This window comes from Natrix helvetica, assembly GCF_964273705.1.
Source record: "Natrix helvetica genome assembly, chromosome: 3".
In the NCBI taxonomy this organism is placed as follows: Eukaryota; Metazoa; Chordata; class Lepidosauria; order Squamata; family Natricidae; genus Natrix; species Natrix helvetica.
Genome location: NC_138549.1, coordinates 102,031,467 through 102,058,452, shown reverse-complemented (window position 1 = coordinate 102,058,452; position 26,986 = coordinate 102,031,467). Strand labels below are relative to the sequence as shown.

The 26,986-nt window shown below is 38.6% G+C and overlaps 1 protein-coding gene across 1 annotated transcript in view; it reads left to right on the top strand.

Annotated features, from left to right (window-relative positions):
* Nucleotides 1–1,253: 1,253 nt before the first annotated feature.
* The window catches only part of IL23R (interleukin 23 receptor), a 48,581-nt gene continuing 22,848 nt past the window's right edge, over nt 1,254–26,986 (top strand). The window contains exons 1-7 of the mRNA XM_081948286.1: nt 1,254–1,337; nt 6,576–6,707; nt 7,779–8,057; nt 9,209–9,332; nt 15,880–16,043; nt 19,416–19,561; nt 24,866–25,025. Of these exons, the coding sequence (XP_081804412.1) occupies nt 6,614–6,707; nt 7,779–8,057; nt 9,209–9,332; nt 15,880–16,043; nt 19,416–19,561; nt 24,866–25,025 (967 nt within the window). The 5' untranslated portion in view covers nt 1,254–1,337; nt 6,576–6,613. The remainder of the gene's footprint in view (nt 1,338–6,575; nt 6,708–7,778; nt 8,058–9,208; nt 9,333–15,879; nt 16,044–19,415; nt 19,562–24,865; nt 25,026–26,986) is intronic.

Sequence of the window (26,986 nt, the reverse complement as noted above, 5' to 3'; positions counted from 1 at the left end):
TTTTTTCTGTAATCATAGAATAAGAGAGAACTTTGTTAATGTACTGACTTTTTCTGCAAAGGAAACAGCTTGTTCTTTTTTCTTCTTCTTTGTGATTCTTTCTAGACATTTGCTTATATTTTTTCCTTTATTGCTTCTGCTCTCTTACTTTGTTTGTTTTTATGCATTTTGTAAAACATAATCCCAGTAAGGGTATGGCTAGCTGATGAGAGCTAATTAGCTCGAAATAGATCTATACTAGTCTCCCTTTATTTATTTATCAGTACAAATATAACACATACATACATACATACATGTATACATACATACATACATACATACATACATACATAACACAAACACATACTTATTTCCCTGGCTTAGCTGATAAAGGAGGAGAACCGGTGGTGTAGTGGCTAGCAAGTCTGCCTAATATGTAACACATCCCAGGTTCAAATCCCAGTAAGGGTATGGCTAGCTGATGAGAGCTAAACAGCTTGAAATGGATCCATACTAGTCTCCCTTTATTTATTTATCAGCACAAATACAACATACATACATACATACATACATACATACATACATACATACATACATACATACATACATATATTTGTGTTACAACCCCTGGTATGACTAGTCTCCCTTTATTTATTTATCAGTACAAATATAACACACACACACACACACACACAGATATGTTGTAATTGTACTGATAAATAACACAAATATATATATATATATATATATATATATATATATATATATATATATGTGTGTGTGTGTGTGTGTGTGTGTGTGTGTGTGTGTGTGTCCTTTGCTATGCAAATAGCTGAGCTTTCTTGTTGCTGTTTGGAGGTAACCTTGCCAATGATTTTTTTTTTGTGCCAATGTTAGCTCTTTTGCTACTAACTAAAATTGCAAAGAAAAATATATACAGTAATTTTGATCAAACAAATTGATCCAATCCTTGTTTTCAAGTTCTCAGAAATGAATTTTTAACTCAGCTCTGTGCTATAAATACAGAACGAACTTTATTCAGATTGAACTGATAGAACCTGGAGGACATGAGAGGAGTGGGGAGAAAGCAGTAGAAATTTGAGAATTGTGGGTTTCCCCACAGAGTGACTCACAAAATAAACATTTCTTAAGCAAGAAACACTGAAGTCTTAACAGGTTCTTACTCAAGTAGGTCATGACTAAGAAGCTGCCTTTTGCTCCTCTTTTTATTGGTGCCTCTAGCAGTGAATTCTAAAGGGCATGCATGCAGTAAGAAATAAGACTTTCATTGAGCACCTGCTAGGAGTGAAATCAAGATCAAACACAGAAATGAGACACGTGGCCAGATGAAGAAAAAGGTAAAAATATATTTAAGTAATTGATGCAATGAAACTATGAATTCTTCTTTTCTAGACAGAGTGGGAAAGGGAGAGGGAGCGAGAGGGAGCGAGAGGGGAGGGAGGGAGCGGAGGTGTCCGCAAATCTTCTACAGCAATTTATTTGTGTTTGTTTTTACATTTTGAGACAAAATAATAGTAAATGGGAAGGGGTGAAGGTTTAATTTACATCTTTTAAAAAGTTAATGTAAGTCTTCTATTTTCCATATTTAGCTGGGGTGTTGCTTTTCCAAAATACAGATCTGGTTTAGTTCCTTTATTCTTTTCTGCTGAAAATATCTTTATGAAGCATTTTGATCAGATGTTGTATGATTACAGCCTTTCCCTTCCGAGTCAACGATGTTGATTCTCTAGCAAAAGTATATGGCATGCAAAGGTATATAGCTGCAAAGTCTGCTTTTTCAGATTGCAGATACTGCTGAATCTATTTAACTGTGCCAGTTCTTATAATATGTTATAATATAAATAAAGTGTATTTATAATAAAATTGATCGTATGCTTATATTTACTAAGAACTATAAAAAAAATACAACTAGTTGTTTCTTCCAGTGGTGGGATTCAGCCAGTTCATACCACTTTGGGAGAACCGGTTGTTAACTTACTGTGCGGTTTGGTTGTTGGAAGAAATAATTAGGGCAGAGAACCGGTTGTTAAATTATTTGAATCCCACCACTGGTTTCTTCCCAGTAAATACAAAAGTAAAAAAGTATTTTTATATATTGAGCTTCTCCTTCCCTTTCCCCTCTCTTCCCCCCTCCCCTTTCCCCTTCCCTTAACCACTATTCCTTAACCACTATACCAGACTGGCTGTCTCTTTTCTACCTACTGTTAGTGTATAGTTTAATTGTTTTTTAAGATGAACAAGTCCATTGCCATTACTATTACTACAATGCTGGGAGGAGGAGCAGGAGAAGGAGGAAGTTACAGCTTTGCTATTGGCACTATTGTAGTGATATGAAATGTTCTGTCTTTGTCATAAAGCACATCTGTATCACAGAAAAATCTGCTAAGAAATCAACTAAAAGAAAGAGATCCTTATCTGAGTCCTAGTTGCTCTCATCTTATACCATGAAGCAACTGCTACTGAGTCAGTTGCCCAAAATGATAAATTTAGGGGATTGCCAGTTACGTTTGATTTCCAAAGTGGAAATCTGGAGGGGGAAAAAAAAAACCTCACCTGAATATTGATAAGAAGGAAGCTAAAAGGGCAAGTCAAAGCATTCAGATCTCTAAAGAAAATACTAAAGCAATAGATCTTCAGCTACGGTCTAACATACAGAAATGGAAAGAACTTTCATTTTCAGGAATTCTTCAGCATGGTTTCCAAACCAAGTGAACAAGTGAATGAGAGAAAACGATTCCTTCAGAAAAAGGAAATCTTGCATTAATGAGGGGGGCGGGAAGAGAACTCAAAGCCTTTCCACCCTTGAATTTACAATATATGTTAAGCAGCCTGGAAACTCCAATTTTACTCCTTGTTCTGGTGACACTGACCCTTTTATCTCTGTGATTTAATTAATCTTTATCCCACTGTTTTCTGTATCCCCAAGCACCCAATCCTTTCTCCTTAAATTGTAAAAGGCTCTACGATAATAGAACAAAAATGAAGTATTATTCACCTGTTTGGGGCAGCAGTATCCAGAGGTGGGCTTCCACTGGTTCGGACCGGTTTGTCCGAATAGGTAGTAACTTGGTGGCCTGGGTCGCTGGAACTGGCAGCAACCCAGGCATGCCACGCCCCTGAACCGGTTCTCTAGGCGGCACCATAAGTGCCGCCATTTTGTTTTGGGCTTCTGCACATACTCAGAAGCATTTTTAGTACTGCGCATGCGCATGTAGAGCACATCAAGCATGTGCAGCACATCCCTGAGCGAACTGGCAGTAACAGCAGCCAGAACCCACCTCTGGCAGTATCTATGTGATCAGCTCATCTTTGGCTTTCATTGGAAATTTCCCTCCTTAGATAATCTTTGGGGAGGTCTTTGGGGCACAGGGCAATTTCAAATCTGTGTTCACCTTGTACAGACAAGATGTTTAACATAGTAATAATTTACTATGAGAATGATAGAGACATAGCACATAATACAGAGTTACATAGAGGAGACAATTTATGGCAGGCATTACATTGTTATGGCAAGGAATGGGATCCATTAAGATTGGCGAATATGCATGTACACAAAATAAAAATGTAAGAAGAAATGCAAAAATGATAACAATGAAAGTTATTTAGCTATCTGGCCATCAATGGAAGGCGGTCAAGCATATTAAACAAAAATGTATTAAAATAAGAATAAGAAAATTGCAAAGAAGCTGAACTCTTTGCATTGGTCTTCACTGCAGAAAATGTTGGGCAGTGCCTAAACTGTTTGTCAAGATAAACTGTGTAGATGATTATCCTGAAAACAGATTAGTTCTATTTGATGAAGAGAAAAGAAAAAGCACCAAACCTATCAGGTCCTGGTAATACCAAGCTATAAACTTGCTTCCATTATTCCAGAGGTGGTATTTAGCAGGTTCTGACCAGTTCTGGAGAACTGGTAGCGGAAATTTTGAGTAGTTCGGAGAACCGGTAAATACCACCTCTAACTGGCACTGCCCCCATCTCTTCTCTGCCTCTCGAGTCCCAGCTGCTCTGGAGGGAATGGAGATTTTACAATATCCTTCCCCTGCCATGCCCACCAAGCCACATCCACAGAACCGGTAGTAAAAAAAAAATTGAATCCCACCACTGCATTATTCCAATGTGAAAAGGAGTTAATGTTCTCATCAAAAGATGAAGCAACTTCCAAAGATTGGCTTTGTCCCAGTAGACGTAAAACAGACATTCTAACAAGGTTTTTAAAAACAGACTGTGGCAGGGAGGGGTTGAGGGCCTCGCAATTTACATTCAGTTTTGCTTAACACCTTTTGGGGATAAATTAAGAAAAAATCATAAAAATGCAATTATGGAGGATACATACAGGTAGTCCTTGACTTAACAACAGTTCATTTAGTGACCATTCAAAGTTACAACAGCAGTGGGAAAAAGTGACTTCTGACCATTTGTCACATTCCCAGCATCTCATGATCACGTGATCAAAATTCAGCCACTTGGCAACTGGCTCATTTATGACACTTGCAGTGTCCAAGGTCATGGGATCACCTCTTGCAGCCTTCTGACAAGTAAAGTCAATGGGAAAACCAGATTCACTTAGCAACTGTATTACTAACTTAACAACTGGGGCAAGAAAGGTAATAAAATGGAGCAAACCCCATTTAACAAATCTTTCGCTTAACAACAGAAATTTCAGGCTCAATTGAGATCGTAAGATGAGGATTACCTAAATGCGGTTTTGCTGAAGAGTCTGCTACTGAATCAGATTAGAATCAGGGACAACAGGTTCAAATGTTCGCTAAGCTATGAAACGTTTTGAGTATTTGGGGCCAGTCACAATTTTTTATCAAATGTTCCTAAAGATGTTAGTGATATAAGATTAGAGGGCAAGAAGGGCACTCGTATTTTGCTCCTGGAGAGAAAAAGTTAGCCAAAAATGAAATACATAAGAAAAGTATCTTCTTACAAATAAAGGAGAATATTTGTAGCTCCAGGTTGAAATGAGGGGTCCTTGGTGCTCTATTTGTTTTTTTGCAGACATTTCATTACCAAACTAGGTAATATCATCAGTGCACTGTTTGGGTAATGAAATGTCGGCAAGAAAACAGCCAAGCTCAGAGAACACCAAGGACCCCTCAGAATCATCTTAGGTTTATAAAACAAATGTCTATCAAATATCAGTCAGCAAGAGTAGATCTGTAAGTTTGTTTTACTTCAAAAATATTTTAACAAAAGTTGCTCACTGTACAACCTTGTTGCCTAGGGTTGGGGGGGGGGGCATGTCAGCTAGTAGCTTGGTTGCAGTAGCTGTATACCTAGTCCACAAATGTCTTACCTAATTCGGCCTCTGCCCCCCAGCTTCCTTTTCACTACATGCCCAAACCGCTGATGAAGCAGAAGGAAACCATGAGCTGCTCACTGAAGGGATTATTAGACAAAGGACCTAATTTTGAGGGGCCCACTCATGATCAAACACCAGTTCAGGACCTTTGCAACTGCATGAACTCCTTGCTTCAAATGGATATAGAAATCCCACTTCAACACAGTTGCTCAAAAGCACCCATTCCCAAACCAAGTTGTCTATTGCTCTGCTGATAGCTAGTCTATTGCTAATGACTTTTGGTCAATGTCTGCTGCTCATGGGCAGCTGCCTCCATGGAAAGGGTTGCAAAGAAAAGTAGAAAAGAGCCACAGGGGAAAAAAAACAAATGGCAATGATAAGAAATTGAAGGACAGGAAAGGAATTTTTATGGTATTGTAAGGTATCTGTTGCCCTTGTGCATGGTTGCTGTGAAGAAAGCAAATTCTCTTTTGGAGAGACTAAAATCATCTGAGAAGTGAAAGCCATGCTAGGAGTATCTGATATACTGTCTGATATACGTAGTTTGGGTGGTTATGTGCTCAGACCAGCCATCTTTGTTCTAACGATGGTCTTAGAAGTACTTAAATGTGCTCTTTTATGAACCATGCTTTCCAGAACAACAAACCCACGGCCATGTTGGTTCAATAAACCAAATCAAATATTCTGATCTTTTCAAGAGATTCTGATTTTGAAGAACCTTAACAATTTACCTCTTAATCTTTTTTTTTAAGTTGCAACTTTTTATTTTTTAAAACTTGTGTAACTCAAGAATGTCATTCTTCCTTTTTTAAAAAAAAATTCTTTGGGATGATGTTAGCATCTTTGTAAAATTTGTAAATCAACCTGGGAAATTGCCTAAGAACTGCCTTGCCTAGAAACTCCTAATCTCATAGCATCTTTGATATTTACCTTAAAATAAAATAAAATGTTCAGCTTAACCTAAAATAGTAATTATATTTTTATAGCTGCTGACAAGCAGAATGAAATGTTTGAAACATTGTTTGCTGTGTGCTTAAACGTGGTTCAAAAATGTCATAATAGTAACAGTGGTGTTGGTTTTGTTAAGGAGAAATATGGGAAGCTAAATAGAGTCTTCAAAAAAGAATCAAGGAATTTATTTCCAAAGCTAAATTTCTCCTTCCAGTTGTTTCATATTCCCCATTCAACATTCTGGTAGGATTATGTTAAACATTTTTTAAAGAAATATTGGTAGAGAAAATCATATTGTTGTTTTTTCTTTTAGACAATGCCTTTTGACAAAGATCCATCATCTTCCAGATCATGGCAATATCTAAAGTATTGTTGGTTTTAAACTTACTTTTCTGTAAGATCCCACAAAGTCTTCTTTCTCATCGGTGCTTAGCGAAAGGGCCAGGTAAGTATTATATCCTTGTAGGCAATGGGACAAACTAAATACAGGTAGTCCTGGACTTACGACCACAATTGAGCCCAAATTTTCTATTACTAAGCAAGACAGTTGTTAAATGAGTTTTGCCCTTTTTTATGACCTTGCTTGCCCACAGTTATTAAGTGAATCCTGCACTTCTTAAGTCAGTAACATGGTTGTTAAGTGAATCTAGCTTCCCATTGACTTTGCTTTCAGAAGGTCACAAAAGATGATCGCATGATCCTGGGACACTACAACTGTCATAATAATATATGCTACAGTTTTTGTGTAGTATAACAGTGATACTGTGATGTCATGCTGCACATCACATTATTTGCCTTCTCTATGTACAGCCATGCCTCTCGTGTTCCTAAACCCAGCCAATCAGTATTTTACTAACTAGATTCTACTACACTTGTATACCCAGCTTGGTTCCTAGAGTGCAATGTACCCATAAGTTATTTCCTTTGTGCGTACTGGTTTCCTGCTGCACCTCACTCTTACATTTAGATACCATTTATTTTATTTATTTGTTCATTTGGTGGGTGGGTGGGTGAGTTGGCGGGCGGGCGGGCGGGCGGGCGGGCTGGCGGGCTGGCGGGCTGGCTGGCTGGCTGGCTGGCTGGCTGGCTGGCTGGCTGGCTGGCTGGCTGGCTAGCTAGCTAGTTAGTTAGTTATAAAGGAACCAGCCTTTTGTCAAGCAAAATGCCAACCTCTTCTGGAATTATTTTAATTCCTAGAACGAATTACTAGGTAAATACTTTTGAAAGATTATTTTTTATTATTATTTATCAAATTTTAAAACTGCCTCTCTCCCTCACAGAGGGACTCTGGGCAGTGTACAAAAGAAAATCTTAAAAACCATAAAACAATATATAAACTTTGAAAGTGGCAAGCAACATTAACAATTCATTGAAAGGCAGGAAAGGCCTTTCAGGACAATGACTAGCCCGACAACTGTGCACATTGTGCTTCCCCCAAAACATAGAGAATTTACTTCTAATGAATTGCTAAGGTATTCATAGTAATCCTCCCTCCTCCTGTTCTTCTTCTTTTCAGTTGTCATAGAGTGTTCTGGGCGTGTATGGACAGAACCAGCCCCAATCATTCAAATGGGCCAAAATGTTTCTATAAATTGCCATTGCATGGAAAACTGTCAGGAAGGGAAACTATCTCTGATCTTAAATAACAATGAAGTTGAGGATACACTCCTGTCTGTTATAAACCAAACTACAGTTCAGCTCAACCTTCAGAATTATAACGAGCCCTTTTCCACAGTGTCATGCCTTCTCAAAAGTGCTAGCCGACTGATCTGCGGAACTCAATTTTGCATGGGATGTAAGTATCATGGCTATGCAGTATGAGCTATGCCGTTCTAGAATACCTTAATTAATTTAGTATAGTCAATTATCTAAAGGTACGTTTTTGAGGTGGTACTTATGTTTGTTTTTTTAAATAGTCCATTTTCAGGAGGGATTATAGCTTGGTTTATAGTCTAAGCATTATCTAAACTAAGGGAGCAAGCCAAGTCATGTAGTGCAAAATGAACAGGCTTAATCCTGAGTAAATATGCATATGTTGCACTCTAAATTGCACCTACTTTGAAGTAAGCATCACCATAGTCAGTAAGACAGACTCCAAAACATGCATAGTCCAAATAACTTACATTATATGCTTCCAGGTAGACGGATTAAAGATTCCATGTTTATTTCTCAAATAATGGTAAACAAGCATTGCCAACAATAAATTTTAGCCCATGTTGGTATTTATACAATAGGTACAAATGTTATTGACAGCAGTTTCACATTAATTGGGACTGATTGTATATGTCATCTAGATGTACTTTTTGTTCTATATATAACCATTGAAGAAATAATGGCAAATCCTGGTCACTGATTAAAGATAGTTAAGACAAATGAAAAATGATGAGCTAATAGTAATTTCCTTGTGGATGGTTTATAGCACTTTATTGCACCATCCAACAACTACTATGCCAACACTATAATCATGGGGACATAGTTTATATTGTCAGAATGATAGTGGGATGATGTGACACTCAATGCTGGATACTAGTTTTAGGTACTAGGAATTTTTTTGACACTTTTCTGAAAAGAGCAGTATTGATACAATTTTAGAGAGAAAATTACAAAAAATGCTAGCCACAAAAGAACTAAATGCTGTTTTTAGGACAATTAATTGCTAGACAATAAAGTATTTTGTGACAAATAAAAGCATTGTAAAATCAATTAGAGTATCAGTTATATTTTAAGATGAACATTACAAGTCTCCAAATGAATCTTATTCAAATTGAAGCCATTGTGTCCATTGGCACATCTTAGACGAAAAGGGGACTTAAAGCTACTTTGAATATATTCATTTAAAATGCCAAAGGAGATAGGAGGAAATGTTTATTTAACAGAGATATATGATTATGTATTGTATGGGTATGTTTTAAATTAGCATAATTTTACAAACTCTTTGATTTATAGATTTGCCTGACAAACCAGCCAATTTAACCTGCATTAAACCTGAGCAATCAGATAATATGGTCTGCACTTGGAAACCAGGAAAGAAAACACATTTAAACACTAACTACATTCTGTATGTGAAAAGGTAAGAAAGGTCTTTATCCCATGCTAGGCATTTTATACCAAGTATTAGCAACTTTTAGAGTTGACTGGCATGATTACACAATTTTGCACAATGTTTTGCACCAAAATAAAAGTAAAATATCTGACCTTTCACAAGCATTCATATATTTTTGCCTGAGATCTTATGAAACCTCATGCAAGAAACAAAGAATTTGCAACATTTGTCAGCCTCCAAGATTTTGGCCACTCTTGATAAAGCATAAAAAGAACAATGGAATGTTATCAGAAATATGCTCAGATACCTTTCTTTCTGTTTTTAAGGGAAGTTTCAAGATCTTTCACTTTGGTCATGCCCTTTTATTTTGAATTAATTAATAGGTTCATGTCAACATTCTTATCAGATCTTAAATGTTTTTATTTTTAATTATCAGCTGCCTGAGTGTCTTTTGGATAAAACGGTGTGCGCTCTCTCTTTATCTCCCCTCTCTCTCTCCCTCTCTCTCTCTCTCTCTCTCTCTCTCTCTCTCTCTCTCTCTCTCTCTTTCTGTCTCCCACCCTCCCTCCCTCTTTTTGAAGCTCCAGTCATCATTCATGTTAATTATACTGAGGATGAGATGCTTAGCAATTTCTCTGAAAAGATAAACTCCAACATTTTCATAGCTCATCCTTTTGACTAGCAGAGGATTGAGAAGGAAGGGAATTGTTTAATCACCAGACATTTTACTATACACCCCCGAGCCAGATGGTTTCTGATGTAAATATATATACAAGCATAAATTTGTACCTGGAATTTTTGAGAAGATTGGTTTGGGATGGAATTTTATGGGGGAAAAGTAATTGCCGGCATATCATGAAGCATACTCTGACTCCTCTGCTGACAAATGCAGCCAGCGGAGTCCAGTTTTTTATTAAAACAAGTAAAGAGTACTCAACCACAGCAGAGTTGGGACTTTGTGATATGTATTTGCTTAAAGTATTTGCTTAAAGTCTCATCCTAAAACTAGGTTAGCTACCAATTCAACCAAACTTTGACAAATGCGAAAGAATGGTATCTGTGCTGTGGTTTCCCTGCTTGGAGCCACAAACCAAGGTCAAACATACTAATGCCATGCTTCTGATGAGTGAAAAAGAAAAACGTGACCCACTTACATTTTCTGCACACACAAAAAAGGAGGTCACAAAGCTTATTTTTAATTCTAATTTAAGGAAGTAACAAAATAATTGCTTTTGACTTGATATACAATGCACACTTTTATGCAACTCTGGCACCACTCACGAGATGCAGTACCTCCCAATTTTATGGGTTTTTAAAAATTTCCTGAGAATAAGGCAATGTATAGCAGCAGCTTTCTCCCAGTTGTCTTCATATGTATTTGATTAGAGTTCCCTTCATGGTTGCAATATAGCCAGCCATTGGCTAGGCTAACTGGGGTAGTTGTTGTGTGCCATGGCCATGAGCTCTTGGGCAAGTGATCCTGACTATAGGTCTAATTCCACCATTGAATAAATAACAGAAAAATAGAGTTGGAAGGGACTTTGGAGATCTTCTAGTCCAACCCACTTCTCAGGCAGGAAACCCTATACCATTTCAGACAAATGGTTGTCCAATATCTTCTTTAAAAACTTCCACTGTTGGAGTATCCACAGCTTCTGGAAGCAAGTCGTTCCACTGATTAATTGGGCAGAGTAAGATAGCCATGCAGACACCAGGTTTTGGATGCCTAGAAAAAGGCAGCAACACTGTGAGGTTGTATCTCTCAGATGCCAAAATAACTTGATTGGTTTGTATATTGTGCAGGGTGACTTTTTTCTGTTTTTATTAACCGTATACAAAAAAGAGTAACTGAAATTACGGTGGCGCAGTGGTTAAAGGGCAGTATTGTGGACAAACTCTGCCAACAGCCTGGAGTTCAATCCTAATGGGGCTCTAGGTTGACTCAGCTTTTCATCTTTCCAAGGTCAGTGAAATGAGGACCCAGACTGTTGTGGGCAATATATGAATAATGTGACATTGTAAACACCCAGAGGATGCTGTAAAGCACGATGGAGAGGTATATAAGCCTAAACGCTAAAGCTATTGCTATAAAGCAAAAGGAAAAAACTAAAATAAGAAAAAAGCAGAGAAAGAGTATATTCACAGATGTAAATACATGCATAAAAGTAAAATAAACATTTCAATCAATGGAAATTATCATTCGTTATAATCAGCTTACTTAATCTATATAAATAAACTATTGATTCATACATTGCTGGTAACATTAATCCTATATTTGGTAGCTGGGACCATATGTTTATCTTTCTAATGCTGAACAACAAACCTTCTATACTAGCTGTAAGTAAGTTACTGATAATCCATTTTATTTGGCCAGATGTTGAATTCCATGTGATAAGAATAAATCTCAAAAGAATTTTAAAAAGATGTTAAAACTGCAATAGGTTCTTACTTTGCGTCTTTTTCAACAACAAAAATATTTTATATTTATTGGAGCTTTATATGATGATGATGATGATGATGATGATGATGATGATGATGATGATGATGATGATGATATGTTTTTTGAAGTTTATTCCTGTACCATAAAAGTTGACATCTGGAGAAATAAATTGTCTAAAGGGATAATTACATACAGTACCTTACATTAATTCAGTTTTGAGAATCAATGTTTTTGAATTCATATTTTTCATATTTCATATTTTTGAAGTTTATTCCTGCCACATGAAAGTTGACAGATAAATTTAGTTCAGCATTCAACACAGTCATTCCACAGCTTTTGGTGAACAAACTAGGCCTATTAGTTTTTAGTACTTCTTTATGTCACTGGATACTTGGTTTTCTTATTGATATGCCCCAGTTTGTACATGTTGGAAGAAAAGTTTCCAATTCCATCTCCTTGAGTATGGATACCCCACAGGGCAGAAGTGGTATTCAGCAGGTTCTGACCAGTTCTGGAGAACCGGTAGCGGAAATTTTGAATAGCTCAGAGAACCAGTAAATACCACCTATGATTTGCTCCGCCCCCATCTATTCTCTGCCTCCTGAGTCCCAGCTGGTCGGGAGGAAATGGTGATTTTGCAATCATCTTCTCCTGCCATACCCACCAAGCACACCACAGAACCAGTTGTAATAAAATTTGAATCCCACCACTGCCACAGAGCTGTGTCCTGAGTCTGTTACTATTCACCTTGATGACCACGACTGCTGTGCCAAGTCTGCTACGAATCATATTGTGAAGTATGGGGATGACACAGCAGTGGTGGGTCTCATCTGGGACAACAGTGAAGATTCTTATAGGGAGGAGATGAAGCCTTTGGTGGACCAGTGCAATAAAAATAACTTGGTTTTGAGTGTTAATAAAAGAAAAGAGATCATTTTAGAAAGAGCCAGCATAATCATACTCCACTTTGTATCAAGGCTGCAGTTGTGGATGTGGTCAACAGTTTTAAATATCTGGGGGTGCAGATAACTAACAACCTGACTCAGTCTCTTCATACATTATCTTTAGCGAAGCGTGCAAACCAGCATTTGCATTTCCTGCAACGGATAAGGAGAGCACATCTTTCTCCTTCTGTCATGGCCCCTTTTTACAGAAGCACGACTGAGAGCGTTTTAACGAACTGCATCACTTTGGTTTGGTAGTAGTAGTGCCTCAGATAGAAGGTCCATACAGAGAGTGGTAAGGACAGCTGAGAAGATTATAGGAAGCTCACTTCCTGTTATTCAGGATACTGCTTTATAAATGCTATGTGCTTAGAGCTCGAAGCCCTGTTAGAGACCCCATGTACCTACTTCACAGTCTTTTTCTTTGCTCCCCTCTGGGAGGTGGTTTCAAAGTATTTACAGCAGGACTACTAGATTCTGTAACAGGTTTGTCACTTATGCCATCCATCTTGTAAATTTGCAGGATTCTCTCTCTTTTTGCCATGTATATGTGTTCTGACCCCCCACCCACCCCACCCCCACGCCTGTGAATAAAGCAGAACGCAGGCTTGGCTGTTTGCCACTGTTTAATTGCTGAGATAACGATGCTTTTGATCCTCCCCACTGCTCCATGCCTCAGGCACCTCCTGGTGGCCAATCAGCCTGTCTGGGCCCTGCTCTGAGTCTGAACCCTGCACAGGGTCCTCCACATCGTCCAGGGCGACTCATATGGCTCCTCGCTATCTGAGTCCATCAGCAGCTTGACCGGATCCTGCTGGGCCACAACATATATGTATATATTCAGACTAGACTGTGATATTTCTCTGTGTCATATATGTGGGTGTATGCATAATGGCTATTTTTTGAGAGCTGAAATGCAATGAAGTTTCATTTTAATGTAGATTAGTGTACATTTAAAGTGACAACAAGATTCTATTCTATTCTATTCCCATTCCATTCTGTTCTGTTCTATTCTATTCTACTCTACTCTATTCCATTCTAAATAAAGTGGATATTTCCATACAAATAGAAGCCAAAATAAAGGATATTGCTTAAATTGGATTTCCACTGCCTTCTTTTGGATAAGGAATTATTGTGAGAATGAGAGCTGGAAATCAGTTCTTGCTTAAAGAACACGCAGAGGAAATGAAATTAAAAAAGCAGGTGACTATTCCACTGATTGACAGTCAGAAAGATTTCCAGTGCTGCCATCTCCTTAATGCTGATTGTATACATTCAAGATGGAAAGGGGTTGTCATACATGGAATGGATATTCCCATTCCAGCAGAAACTATATCTCAGTATGTTCTTCCTACTTCTATGTTTGGAGGCAGTTCTGGCTATCACATTGGAGAGCTCTATATATAGTAGACTAGCCGATAATCCGGTATTGCCCGGGTATTTATTTATAGGGGGGAAATGTCCGGACCAAACGTAATTTCTAATGTTGGATATTCCCCCTTACCAGAGCCCCCTTGTGGAGTACTGTGAAGCTGTTACCATGGCAACTCCACTGCACTGCACAGTAGAAGCCATTTTATGGCAGTACAATAGAAGCCATTTTAAGGCACAACAGGCTGTATCTTAACAGAACACACACCCCGAGGGGTTTTAGGGGTGCCTTAACCCCGCACAGTATTTGTTTCCAGAGAGTGTGTACCAAGTTTGGTTAAAATTGCTTGAGGCGTTCCAGAGTTATGCTGGAACATACACACACACAGCCATTTTTATATATTAGTAGAAATATAAGGCTGCTTCAGCAGTATATTTTCAGTTTTCATTTCATTTCATTTCATTTATTCGATTTCTAAACCGCCCCCTCTCCCCGAGGTTTTATAGTATTCATCCTTTTATCATTCCACCCAGCCTTTTTATCCCCCAGCTTTTCAAGCAGCTCTGAGCCTCTATGCCCAGTATTATCATACCCTCCTTATGACTGGGCAGTGAAGTTGGATGAAGGGGGCAAGCTTTCTATTGCCAGTGCTGAAATTTAGTAGAGCTTTTGACATGTTTTATTATTATTACTATCATTAGTGGCAACTGTTTCTTCAGACACTTTCCTTGGTTGCCAACCAATATTGCAACTTATTCACAAAGGGAAAGGTGGCATGAGGGCTTGAAGAAACAAGTTTGTTTCTGAACTATGACCAGACAAATACACTTTGTCTGTCAAAATCCATCTTAAATGCAGCTCCTAGTTCAGGCTAATTTGATAGTTTATGGCCCTAGCAATTATTTGATTCACAGTAACCTAGATATGAGGAGTTGAAATTAGCAAGAATCCTATCTTCCTTTCTCCTCAGAGTGCATATTATGTAAATCAGATAAATATACACTTTATGTAAACTAAATTTGGATGAAGGTATTAACAATACCTGTTTTTGTGGCGTAGAGTTTACGGGGGTTGTTTCACAAAAGTTTAGGAGTCAGGACATTGAGAATATTATATTTGTGCAATCTCCTGTTAGTCGTTTAGAATGAAAACATAGGTTGACTCATCATATTCTTTGACTATTTTAATTTCAAGGTTAACCAAAGTGAGAAAAATTGCAGGTCTTCCAACTTTTTTCTGTGGGTTTGGGTGATAAACAGCAATGTGGGATGATTTTAACTCAAAGGAGAAAAAGTAAACAAACTTAATTTGTTTACTAAACTCTCAGGAATATCCCTAAAATAGGTTATTGGTCCCTCTCTACATTTATAATTCTAGTTTGAATTTTAGGCAGAGAAATGAACAGTTGTGTTAAGTTCTATGTACTTCAGCAGGAAAAACTTCTTTAATGGCCCAAGAAAGAAAATTTATAGAAAACCTATCTAGCAGGATAAGAATTAAGTATTTTTCTGCTATTTCATTTTAAATTGCAGATTGTTCTCTCTATTTGATGAATAACATTGCCTTGGAAATGATAAGTTTTGCTGCGCTGACATTTTATACGACTAAATTGTATTACAAAGCTAGGTTCCCATTGAAAGCAGCAGAATATAAACAAAATTACTAATGGTTGGATTATGCTTAACATGTGGGGGAGAACATGCTGACCCCGAATAACAATGACTTCAGTAGAACAGTATTTACAGATCTTGTTTTAATTACACATTCAAATATTTAACTAGCTACGTTTTTATTTAAGCTCTTCTTTGATCTTTACAGTTTATTCACAGAAGAAAACAAAGAATTTGTCTCAAACAATAGCTCAATTATCATTCCGTTGAATCAGCTAGAGAAAAACCAAACTTTTTCCATCTCGGTCCGTGCTGAAAATTATTTGGGTGGAATTCGTTCAGAAGAACTTCATGTTGATCTCAACACTATAGGTAATATATGATTCAGGGGGTTTTTTACAAAGAAAAAACTATTTCCCCCTCCCCCAGACATATATGTTACAGTTTCCATGAAATTTGTCCCTAGTATTTTTATAGTAAAAACTTTTAAAGGAATTTTAGAAGTGGCGGCTTAAGACTTGGAAAATATATTCTTGGATACCCTGATTCTTCATCTAACAAAAGTTAAACAATATGTCTCATAAGCAGAGGAATCCAATCTGTGTATACACATTTACCCTTTAGGGTTTGTTAATTTTATTATTTCTTTATTCAGTTGTGAACTGCTCCGAGTTGGGTTTTGTGGCTTAGAGATTTAATAAACTATAATGATGATGATTTTGAGAGCCAGACATTGCTCATGTCATGATACAATCTCATTCTGGTTATTTTTTAGTTTATATAATAAGTAGAATTAAAAAGCCAGTGGTCACATGAGGATGTTTAAATATTCAAACCTGAGTCAAACCAGGAAAGCCCAAAAGACATCAGAAACTTAAAATATAAAACATAAAAGTGTTGTTGTTGTAGAACAATCCTCCTCTATACTAGTGTTTCTCTACCTTGACAAATCTAGAATGTATGGACTACAATTTTCAGAATTCCCCAGCCAGTATGAAGTCTCCTGCCAGAATTCTGGGAGTTTAAGTCAATCCAATTTGAGCTCCACCTTGGAAAAAGTTGTACGTGCTCCCACTTACACTTTTGCATGCCTGGCAAAACCCATGGCAAGGTCATAATAAAGGACTTCCTTGGTGTCTAATCCATGTTACAAGTTCCAGAGAGCAATGTTCTCTCCCTACCCAAACACATGTTTCCCAAAACAGTCATAAATGCCAGACTGCAAGATGTGAGGTTTCATATTTCTTCTACTTTTGTAGTTGCAGCAAAAACTTTTTATGCGGGATTAATTGTCCGCCCTGCTCTGTGCAATAACACTGCAATCCTGCTATAAGACACAAGCCCTCACAAGACAGCAATGGCAAAGACTGAAGGAAAATGCCTACTTTGATGAATGAGTGCCTCTACTGGGCACTATTTGTTTTTTGTTGAAAGTTTGAAAATTCAGTCAGGGCAAATGTAGGCATTTCCATATGGCAAAGAAATGAAGCAGGAATAGATCCTAATTAGACATTACTCACCCTTCCATATGTGTATGTACGTTCTATAGGTTGTTGGAGTGGAATAGGGTTTGGAGAAAACTTATATCTCAAATTCAAGAGTAAGAGTATTCTTAGGGTTCTCACCAATAAGTGAGATAACTTGTAGTGCCATGTTAATTAACTATTAAACAGACTAAGCACATGCTTAGGGCACCAGGCCCAAAGGGGGCACCACAAAGTTGAGAAAGTGAAAAAACCCAATGAAGATTTGTACAGTATGTACAAAGGAGGGAGGCACCAAGATTTGTCAGTGCTTAGGGCACCAGTGAGCATTAATCCACCACTGGTGCCATGTATGATGTAAGCTGGAGTGACTTGAAAAATATTAATGAAAAACAATCCTATCTTCTTCTGTTTCTAAGTATGTGAGGCTGAAGAAAGGTCATTTCCCTACTAGTGATTTTCAATGCTTTCTACAAGCATTCAACCGAGTCCCTTTCGGGAGAGGGGGCGGTCTATAAATACGAATAATAAATAAATAAAATAAATCACCTTTTTGCTAAAATAACCAGAATGAGGTCACGGTTAAGGTTAGGGTATTACTTCAGCGATGTCTGGGCAATGGTATGAAAATGCTATAAATCTCTAATGGTGAAACCCCTTAGATTGGAGGGTGTCATCTGAGCTATAATACTTTTGATATTTTTCTTAACAAGCTATATCAGCGATGGCGAACCTTTTTTGGCTCGTGTGCCATAAGTGGGGCATAAGCAGGGGGGTAGTGTGCAGGCATGCTGCACCCATAATGCAATGTGTGACACCCCTCCAGGCGCTCCCCCCCATTTTTTGTCCTCCCCAGGCTTCACAGGCTTTATAGGAGCCTGGGGAGGGCGAAAACAGCCTCCCCTGTCCCCCGGAGCAGTCAAAACGAACCTCTGAGCAAACTGGAAGTGACTTCCGGTTTGCTCAGAGGGTCGTTTTGAGCGCTCCGAAGGCTTCAGGGACCTTCAGGACGCTTCCCTAAAGCCTCCGGAGCAGTCAAAATGACCCTCCTAGCAAACCGGAAGTCCGTTCCTGAACTTCTGGTTTGCCTGTAGGGCTGGTTTTTTGCACTGCGGAGGCTTCAGGGAAGCTCATGAAGCCTCCGGAAGGCCTCCGGGGGGGGATCTTTTCGCCCTCCCCAGGCTCCTATAAAGGCTCTGGAGCCTGGGGAGGGTGAAAAATGGCTTTAAAAAGGGTGAATTCAGTTGGCCAGAGCGCACATGCGCTGGCCAGCTGGCAGGGCAGCACCTCACGTGCCCTGACAAATGGCTCCGTGTGCCATAGGTTCACCATCACTGAGCTATATGAACACATTGAGGATTAATTTCTGCTATGTCACAGGATCTCTTTGCTAGTTGAATTGAAGCCTATCCACTGATTCTCGTATCAGCAGAAAATTATATGGCTTTCAAATTTCCATTGTCAATCTCTCTCCTATGTCAGCATTGGGTTACTGCCGCTCATTCAACCCCCCTCCACAGTAATTGAGAAATCTACTTTTGTACACTTCCAGAGTATCTTTGGGTGGATAGAATAAGAGGAAAGATTCTGATCTAACAAAGGTACAGATAAGAAGAATGTCTGAACCAATAAGGGAGAATATTTGTAGCTCAGGTTTGAAATGAGGGGTCCTTGGTGCTCTCTGAACTTGTTTGTTTTCTTGCAGACGTTCCATTAACCTAACTAGGTAATAGTGCTCTTATTCATGGACTTGGGGATAAGCTGAAGGCAATATTGTAGTGACAAGGCAGAAAAAGACTCTTTCACATAAAATGGTTGTGCAATTATAGAAAAGCTCATAGCCTTTGGTTTGGATACTTGGACAGGGCAGCTAATTAAATTTGAGTGTCCTTTTTTTTTGTTTAATGTCCCACTGTACTTAACGAAAATTCTTGAATTAGGTTCACTTGGCTCATCGATAACTGTTAAGTGAACTGTCAAAGTAAGAATAAGAATTCTGGATAGTGACAGCATTTTTTAAAAATAATCTCCCTTTGGAAAGCACAGTGGGACTGATGCATAAACATTAACAAAACAATGTGTTTGTGGAAAATAACTATACAGCAAAAGATCTAAGAAATGAACTGATGTAGAAACTATAGCCTCTGTTACTGTATTTCTTTTGAAGTATAAGAACAATCTTCTAAAATATGTACGTTGGGGGAAATGCTAACAATGTTATTGCTGTAAATTCGATGTGCTATCCTTGTGTTTCCTTTAGTAATACCAGCTGTCCCAGTTGTTGTTCAAAGTAAAACAATGGAGTCTCCAGCATTCAAGACGATAATACATTGGAAAAGCCAAACAGCAATCAATGAGACGTATTGTGAGGAGAGATATAAGGAGACAATAAGTGACATTTGGCATGTGAGACATTGGCTTCCTTCCTTCCTTCTTCTAATTAGCAGTGATGTTTTTTATTGATCATTCCATTTCATAATTCAGTTGAATGATAATAACTTTGTAGGCTCAGCGTTTTGATTTTGTGGTGAAACATTTCCTCTGCACACATGGTTCATATTACCCAATTCTGTATTTCCCCAAAATGGATTTTAACTTCATTATATATGCGGTAGGAGCTTTTGCCCAAATATTCTCTTCACAAAAATTACAGAAGTCTTCAGATTAATGGAAGTTGGCAAAACAATGGATCCTGGCAGTTAATATTAGCAATGCTTAATATGGTTCATTTTGTATAATGGTTAGTGTGTGTGCGTGTGTGTGTGTGTATGAAATGTTTATACATATATATGAAACTAAATATATATCCGTGCATGTGGATGGGTGAATGGTTGTATGATACACCTTAAATATTTAGAAACACTACAGTATACAAATCTATAGGAAAAGGTATAGGAATATATATTTCCTATATCCCAGAAAGAACAATAGACAAAACAACACATAATTAAACTTGTTTTCATATGCATAGAATTCAGATTTATAGCTTTTCAGCCTTTAATGATACAAAGATAGGTTTATTTTTTTAAAACATACAAAACCATCAAACAATTCAGGTTCACACTAGACCCATCCATATTCAGTTTGTCTAAAACAGCTTTCCTCATCTTAGTATGCACCGCTGTTGTAGGACTTCATAATCCACAACCACTTTAACTGATATTGTGGCAGTATATAAATGCAATCCATCAATAATAATCATATCCTTGGCCATGATGAATGGAGATTATAGAAACTGTAATCCATCATGCTTGAAAGATTATCAGGAGGGATAAGAATATTTGTCCTATGATCAATTTAGTGAATTATAAGTGATTATTCTTTGATATAGTTCCTGTTATATGGTTTGAAAAGATTTTAAATTATAAGAAAGATAAATCCAGAGAGTGTCTCCCATATTTTTTATAAATATATAATTTAGGAGTACATTTGTTAATACAATTGAAAGAATGCCACCCCTAGCATATATATTCTTATATTTTCAATACACCATGCAACTCATATATACAATACAATAGCAGAGTTGGAAGGGACCTTGGAGGTCTTCTAGTCCAACACCCTGCCTAGGCAGGAAACCCTATACCGTTTCAGACAAATAGCTATCCAACATCTTCTTAAAGACTTCTAATGTTGGGGCATTCACAACTTCTGGTGGCAAGCTGTTCCACTGATTAATTGTTCTCACTGTCAGGAAGTTTCTCCTCAGTTCTAAGTTGCTTCTCTCCTTGATTAGTTTCCACCCATTGCTTCTTGTTCTATCCTCAGGTGCCTTGGATAATAGTTTGACTCCCTCTTCTTTGTGGCAACCCCTGAGATATTGGAACACTGCTATCATGTCTCCCCTAGTCCATCTTTCTGTTAAACTAGACATACCCAGTTCCTGCAACCGTTCTTCATATGTTTTAGTCTCCAGTCCCCTAATCATCTTTAGTCATCTTAGACTGATTGAGTTGAATGCTTGGCTACTCTATGAATGAACAGGCTGCTATAGAAAACCAATGGTGCTGGGATGCAGTAGATCTTTCTTTACCCAGCCTGTGATGATTCTTCTTTCTCCAGAAAGTGTATCATCTCCAGAGCAACAAACTAGGAGACACAGGAACATGTGGGGGTCCATAGGCAGAAGCAATGGGGCAAGTGACTAAACAAGTTTCATGTCATGGCACTAAACACACAGCTAACATACTCAGATCTTGGGAACAAATGTAGAAAAAAAGAGTTTGCATGATGTTGTCACTTTTGATGCAATGTCAGTTGTTATAGATAAGTATGTTTTCCTCCCTCCAGCAGTGTGAGCAAAATGTTGCTAACCACATAGTAGGAAGGAGATATTTATTATCTTCACATTTTATTTTTTAGAAAATTAAATATATACATAGCTGTAAATGTAATGGAAATATTGTTTTAAGGCTTTCCTTTAGCACTACTTTCGTTTAAATTAATGTTCTTTCTCAGATAATCTCAAATCAGAGTGAGTAAGCATCATTGCCCTCTTTAAATTCAGGTACATTATCTTAACAGACATGTTGAGAGACCCAATGATGTACATATAGTTTGGGATAGAACTTCAGAAACTTCTTTTTTTAAAAAAGAATTTTATTGGTTTTTAAACATTTATAGGGAAAGGTAAAAAAGGTACATAAAAAATTTTGGCAGCTCCCGTGCCGGTGGTATAAATCCCCCCAAATCTCATAATTTTTACAATGTTAAAAATAACATGTAAAAGATAAGCATAAACAGAATCTTATTTTACATTATATCAACCATGTGTTCAATCATCTCTTTCTTTGTCACTTTCTAGTATATCGACAATTATCATAATATTTCAAATACATTTATTTTTGTGATCTGAGCCTTTTCGATATTGCTCCCTCCTCCCTGTCCCCAGATGGAGCCACAGCCCCCCACCCTCTCCTTCATATCTTGCACATTACTACCTTTTTCACCACCTCCCCTATTTTCGTCCTCTAGGAGAGAACTATGTTTTTTAATTAAGGCTTCTGCCGCCTCCACTGTATTAATTCTAATTCTATTTCCCTCCCAAAAAATCAACATTCCCTTTGGCAATGACCATCTAAACCAAACTCCTTTATTGTATAATTTCTTTGATAAGGAGGAATACTTCTCCTTTTTTCCCTTATTTTTTTCGGAATTTGCTTAAGAATGGTAATTTTTTTATCTTTATATTTTAATGGTCCCTCCTTTTGGGCCCCTAGCACCTCATTCCTCATGGTCCTCCTAAGAAACTTAACATGTACCTCCCTTGGAACATTGTGTGTTCTAGCATATGCTGAATTAATCCTGTAAACCAGATCCAGATCCCACCACAACTGTTCTTTATTTCTCTTAATATATTCTGCCAAAATTGTACTCATAATATCCTTAAGATCTTCATTTTCTGTCTCTGGTAGGTTCTGGAAACTGAGAAAAAAGGACATTCTTTCAAGTTCTATTTTTGCCATAAAATTTTCCAGTTCTAAATTTCCCTTCCGGACTGCCTTAACCTGCTCCCCCAATCCAGCTGCCCCCTCCTCCAACACCCTAATTCTTTGTTTGTTTTCTTTTATATGATGTTGTACACCTCTGAGTTCATCTTTGAGATCTGTCACCTCTTTTTTCAACTCATTTTGACCCCTCATAATTTCCTGAAACATTTGGTTAACAGACAGTTCTTTTGAGCTCTCTCCAGTCCCTTCTTGTTGTAACTATGAAGTAATTTTTGTCTGCTGCATGCTTGGACTGGAGGTGGCAAAAGCTGGAGCTGAGAATGACTTGCCCGTTGGTGGTTTTTGGGCCCCATTTATCTGCGTTCAGGGTTGATAAGTCTTTTGTAAAGAAAATGGCGTCAGAGGAGCACGCAGCTGTGCCGGTCCAAGGCGGCAGGCAAATCCAAAAGTGAAAAGTTAGTTCTCCTTCACAGTTCCAAGGCACGAAGGTACACCAGAAAGAGGAAACGTCAAATAGTCAAAATTAATCAGGAAGCCCACGTAACAGGAAAGATCCAGAGCACCTTCAGAGGAAGTATTAAAACAATTACCAGAGATTTTTTTTTTCCAAAGGTAGTTTCAAAAGGCAGGCTTCATTTATAAGTACAAAGACGAAGGGGCGCCATCTTGGCTCCTCCTTTCGCAGGGAGAAGAACAAGGAGTTCCATAAAGTTTTTTTCCTTTTAAGAGGACAGCTCAGCAATCACCTCTTGCAGCTGTGATATCAATCTTTCTCACATAGCTAGTACAAGTGGCAAGTCAGCCTTTATTCTCTCTCCATTCCAATATAGAGAGAGATAGTTCAAATGCTGCTTTGTCCGAGGGGGGGGGGTAAAAAGAAAGAAACACCCCCCTCTAATCTACTAGTTTCAAATGGATTGAACAAGAACTTACAATAGTCTGCTGCTTATCTGTTAACGATGATCAAGGAGGTTAGGGCGGGTCTCTCCCCACCGGCACTTCAGCCGCTCTTTTTTTGCTTAACTCTTTCCTCCCAGAGCCCATTCGGCAAAAAGGCAGACAGCCGGCAGCTGTTTCATGCCCCCCCTCCGCTCCCTGGCTCCCGGGGCGAGGCTGGAAACACCCCCACCGGCTGCCGCCAAGTCTGGGTGATTCCAACAAGCCGCCCTGCAGCAGGAGACCCCTCCAGTGCCCCCTGTGCTCCTGAAAGGAGCCCACCGGGGAGACGAGCAGCGGACAACACATCCATCACCTACAGGAACCGGAAGTGATCTCCGAACTTCAGAAACTTCTGAGTTTCTACTTAGTGTTATTATCCAAACATGACTTTGAGGCAAAAGTAGGTCCCATTAAGTATAATTAACAGGAATATTGCCAAATGCAGCTAAAATAATATTTATTGCCATCTAAGTCAGTGGTGAAATTCATTTTTTTTCACTACCGGTTCTGTGGGCGTGGCTTGGTGGGCATGGTGTGGCTTGGTGGGTGTGGCAGGAGAAGGATACTGCAAAATCTCCATTCTCACCCCACTCTGGGGCCAGACAGAGATGGCATTTGCCGGTTCTCCGAACTACTCAATATTTCCGCTACCGGTTCTCCAAAACCTGTCAGAACCTGCTGGATTTCACCCCTGATCTAAATCATATACATCCAGAATCTTACATTATCCCCTATATTGCTATTTTTAATTTCCCTGTTTGAGGAAGCTAGCCCTGAGAATGCTCTATTTATGTTTGATTTATTCAATTATCACTGATTTTAAAAAGAAGTTGACTGTTAGGAAAAGAAGCTATAGCAGTAAATCAGAAGTCAGTTTCCATTATAGATGGAGGCCTTTCACACAGGGTTCACACCACACTATGTAGGAACCAAAGATTTAGGCTAAGGCCAGAAGAATGCTAAGGTGCTGAGCTTGTCGATCAGAAAGCTCGGCAGTTCAGCAGTTCGAATCTCTAGCGCCACTTAATGGAATGAGCTCCCGTTACTTGTCCCAGCTTCTGCCAGTTCAAAAGCATGTAAAAATGCAAGTAGAAAAACAGGGACCACTTTGATGGGAAGGTAACAATGTTCCGTGCGCCTTCAGCATTTAGTCATGCCAGCCAAATGACCACAGAGATGTCTTCAGACAGTGCTGGCTCTTCAGTTTTGAAATGGAGATGAGCACCGCCCCCTAGAGTCAGGAACAACTAGCACATATGTGTGAGGGAACCTTTACCTACTACAGAAGAATGCAAAATTGGATTTCACTGTTTCTATGTTTTAGGTGAGAGACTGGGATGCTAATTTAAGAAATGAACTTAACACCGAGTACAACCTAGATGCAAATACAAAGTATGAGTTTCAAATTAGATGCAAATTAACACAGCCCAGAAGCCTGTGGAGCAGATGGAGTGAATCTACAGTATACATTACTCCAGAGAAGGGTGAGTTTCACTGCTTTTTCTTGAACATCTTTTTCAAGTAAAAAAACAGAGAATGGGTAAAGAATTGAAGCCGCCACAAATCAACTAATTACAGGTTTCTGAGTATTTTCAGCAAAAAGACAGACTAGAAAATATATACAGCAAAAGGAAGCTGCCACTCAGGAACTGGAATACTAGATTATATCTTTTTGCGCTTGTTTCCTGTATTATATTCATCAGGTTATATATAACCATAGCACTGTAGTCTTTATGAATTTGAGATGTTTGTGGAAAATGTATGTATGGAAGATTAACCCTATCATTTTCCAGTCATGTGTGCTAGAAATTCATTAAAATATTTGCAATTAACAGGATTGGCCAGTTCTGCTCCTCAGGTAGTAGCAGATCTCTCAGTAACATATTTTTGTTTTCTTTCAGCTTTTACAGGTAGTCCTCAACGTATGATCATAATGGAGTTGGAATTTCCATTGTAAGTCATGATGGTCATAGGTTGAGGCACCCACATAACTGACCTAATTTTGCAACCTTTTTTGAGGCAGTTGTTAAGCGAATATTAAGCAAATGTCATTAAGTAAATGTTGGTCATTAAGCAAATATTGTAGTTATTAAGCGAGCACCATGGCTGTTAAGTGAATGAATACATTCCTATGGGGGTTTTTTTCTGAAAAGGCCAATTTCCAGCAACAATGTTATAAATTGCTATCACATGACACAGTGGAATGCTGCAACCACCATAAAGGTTGCCAAATGCACATGACTGTACAGGGGGATGTGCTAGCATCCAAACTCTGTAACAGGGTCACAGGTACCTTTTGGGGGACACATTGTTACTTTGAATGGTCACTAAGCAATCATTCAATAAGTGTGGATTACCTGTCTATGCAGATACTGTGACAGCCTTAAACTGCTTTTTCCCATACTGAAATAGCTGGAAATGAAGCCCATGGAAGACATTACGGTCCATCCATTTTTCAGCATTGGCATCCATGCTGGCCAGGTCTTCATTCTAGATAGCAGATACCACAACTTCCTTATGCCTTATAACCTTGCTGGGGAAAGCAATAGCTGATATACTGCTTCCTAGTGCTTTACAGCCCTCTCTAAGCAGTTTACAGAGTCAGCATATTGTCCCCAACACTATTGGGTCCTCATTTTACCCACCTCGGAACTATGGAAGGCTGAGTCAACCTTGAACCGGTGAGAACTGAACTGTGCCACCACAGCTCTATCAATCACTTCCTTTTACACAGGCAGTCTTTGGGGACATGAACTTTCCCTTGATAGCTCTTTTGCATAAGACTCTTCCTGTTGATCTCCCCCTCAATGCTTTCCCATTCCCCCTATCTGCCACTGGACGGGTAAGTGTGGTGCCAAAGAGACTTCTACCCTGCTTTTTGCTTATAGTGCTTAGGCAGAGGAAATTGGCAGAATGCTCATCAATTTCATCTGTTTAGAAAAATGACAGGAAGGATCATGCTTTCACAGATTAATTTGTTAAAGAAAAAATCTACTTTTTCACCAGTCCTCCACCAAACCCTTTAAAAACAAGTGGAGGGCAAATGTCCAGAGCTTTACTGGTCCACAATAAGAGTATCCTTTTAGAAGGAGCAGGAAGCCTTCCATGAAAAGCCCATGGTAGAGAGCAACCAATGACCAGACAGATGGTGGTCTTCTTACCATGTTGTGCAATGGCCAACTGGAAGAGAGATATTTGCCTAGAAAGAAAGGACGCTCAACCATACAACAATGTCTAAGGCTGGCAGAAGTTGTAAAACATTATTTTTGAAATAGAATCTCCAGTAGCTGCTTAAAGATGAACACTCCAAAACTAAAGCGCAGGTGGGGCAGATTCTGCGCAGCAGCACTGGGGATTCGTTGCAAACACGTGTCTTCTCCATCATAGTGATGTTATATAACAATTGTGGCAAACCCTTTGCACTGCATAGTCACTTCTCTTTTAG